Source organism: Pterocles gutturalis, unplaced genomic scaffold, assembly GCF_000699245.1.
Source record: "Pterocles gutturalis isolate BGI_N339 unplaced genomic scaffold, ASM69924v1 scaffold49100, whole genome shotgun sequence".
Lineage (NCBI taxonomy): Eukaryota > Metazoa > Chordata > Aves > Pterocliformes > Pteroclidae > Pterocles > Pterocles gutturalis.
In genome coordinates this window covers 4,606-6,751 of record NW_010145143.1, presented here as the reverse complement: position 1 = coordinate 6,751, position 2,146 = coordinate 4,606, and the positions used below count along the sequence as shown (strand labels likewise).

Sequence of the window (2,146 nt, the reverse complement as noted above, 5' to 3'; positions counted from 1 at the left end):
CCACGACTACTTGTCCCAGGGGAGGCAGGGCTCAGAAGTGCTTGAGCTGCTCGGAGGAAAGGTGCAGAGACCTGCCTGTCTTCCCAGGGAGGAAGAAGGGTGAGAGGAGCAAGCCTGCAGAAGCTCCTGCGCTCTGAAATGTGATCCTGCTGCAGGCACCTCCCTACGCCCCACCTCACCCTCTCCGATCTATATATGTCACCCGCCTTGGCTGGGCGCGGGGGACGCGGGCTCACACGGGCTGCTGGGCGGCCGGGGATACCTGCGGATGGAGCGGCCGAGGCACCAGGGGATGGTGAAGAACACGTTCATGCGCTGGCGGCTCCCACTCATATGCCTCGTCTGGGAGGTGGCCATGATCATCCTCTTCGGGGTCTTCGTGCGTTTCAGCCCCGAAGCTGACGCACATTGGGAAGAAGAGAAGCGAAAGATGAACCTGACCAGCGACATAGAGAATGATTTCTACTTCCGATACCCATGTGAGTATTTGGAAAGCCAAGTCCTGGTGCTGTCTGGTCCCCATCCCATCCCAACCCGTTGCATCCCATCCCATGGCAGAGCTGTCGGAGGTGACATCTCCACCAATTGCTCGAAAGTCCAGCTCTTGCCTTCAGGCTGGTTTGGGGCACATCAAAGAGCAAGAGAAAAACCTCATGGCCCTCCAGTGCTCCTGGGGCTTTGTCAGCAGGGTACCATGACACCAGTATGCGATGTCTTTTTTCCAGGAATAGGGCTGACGTGTTTCCACCACCCTGCAAGTTTCGGCTTGCTGCCCCCTCCCTCGGCTCTGGATCAGAGCAAGCTTTTTTGTGCATACGGAGGAACGGCTGTTGAGATCCTGTGACATCTTCCTCCCCTTCCTACATCCTCCCCCTCACTAGCAAATTACCCTTTAGCTACTGGCATTTTGATGCTGGAGTCCTCCTAACCTGCCAGGTTCCCTGGGCTCTTGGGTCATTGCATTGTATTGCCACAGGGATTATTCAGGTGGTTAAAGCCCTTCTGGCCAAATGGTGTCTTTGGCTGGCTTTGATCTCCAGGGCTGGTCATCTTTGTGGGCCGTTCAGATCAGGCTGCTTCTGTAGGCAATTGTTTCCAAGGAAGCAACAGGCCTGAGTCATGCATCTATTTAGAACATTTCCATTAAAAACACCTGCTAAATCAAAGGAGCTATAGAAACCTGTAGCTGCTGAGGATTAGCTAGTTCAGAAAAGGATTTGCTTACAGAAACCCACTGCTCAGCCAGCCTCCAAGTTAGTCCATGGCTGTGACTGCCCTGGGCTCTCCCTCGAGATCTGCCTGTGGGAATAACCCCGCTCAGGTCGGCATGAAGCAGCAGCAGTGCCCGAGGGCTGCTCTTGTCACTGATGTGCTGGGAGGATACCAGGGGTCCAAGAAAGGGCTCGTAGGAGCTAAGGACATGACATTTCCTCTGTCCTTCTATCCCACCCCTACTCCGCAGCACCAAATATTCCCCCTCAAATGGCTGCAGAGGGAAGGTCTGTGGGATTGTATGGTAAAACCAGGGTTAGGAAGACTGGTTCTTAGGAGATGCAGAGAAGTGCATTTGAAGTGACCTCTGCTGAAGCAGCAGATCTTGTCTCCTTCCTTTTTTTGTGAGTGATTTCATAGGCATGGGGGACATTTTTAAAAACTCTGCAACATGGCACTACACTGCTGGAGTGTCTCCAAATGCTCGTCCTTATACAAGTTGGAAGATCTTGTAAAGCATCAAAGGGCAAAAGCCAAGGCTTCTTCAGAGCTACACCTCACCCAGATCCTCACCCAGCCCTTAGTGGAAGGAGCAGATAGAACCCCACTGCCCCTGCAGGAGCAGATCTGGGGCTGCTGGATTTCAGGATGGGGTCAGGATAGAGTAGATTCTCAGTCACTGAATTTCCTTTGCCCTGAGCTTACACCTTCTCTTAGGTGCACAGGTGATGCTGGTTATAGCGGCTATAATGGCTTCTGTGCTGCATAATGCAGAACTTGCTGGTGTAGCTCCGTCAATGCTGTGTTTACCTGTTTCTACAGTGTGGCTTTGCTGGTGGGAGCCTCCCGGCGGGGGAACCTAGCCTTGGGTCTCCTGCTCTTTTCATGGGCAGAGTGGCCTCCACTGTGAGGTTTTCCATGGTTCAGTTTGTGC

The 2,146-nt window shown here is 53.4% G+C and overlaps 1 protein-coding gene across 1 annotated transcript in view; it reads left to right on the top strand.

Annotated features, from left to right (window-relative positions):
* Nucleotides 1-234: 234 nt before the first annotated feature.
* The window catches only part of LOC104470394 (ammonium transporter Rh type C-like), a gene marked incomplete at its 3' end in the record, with an annotated part of 6,254 nt that continues 4,342 nt past the window's right edge, over nt 235-2,146 (top strand). Inside the window, 1 exon segment of the mRNA XM_010085295.1 lies at nt 235-479. Within this exon segment, the coding sequence (XP_010083597.1) occupies nt 269-479 (211 nt within the window).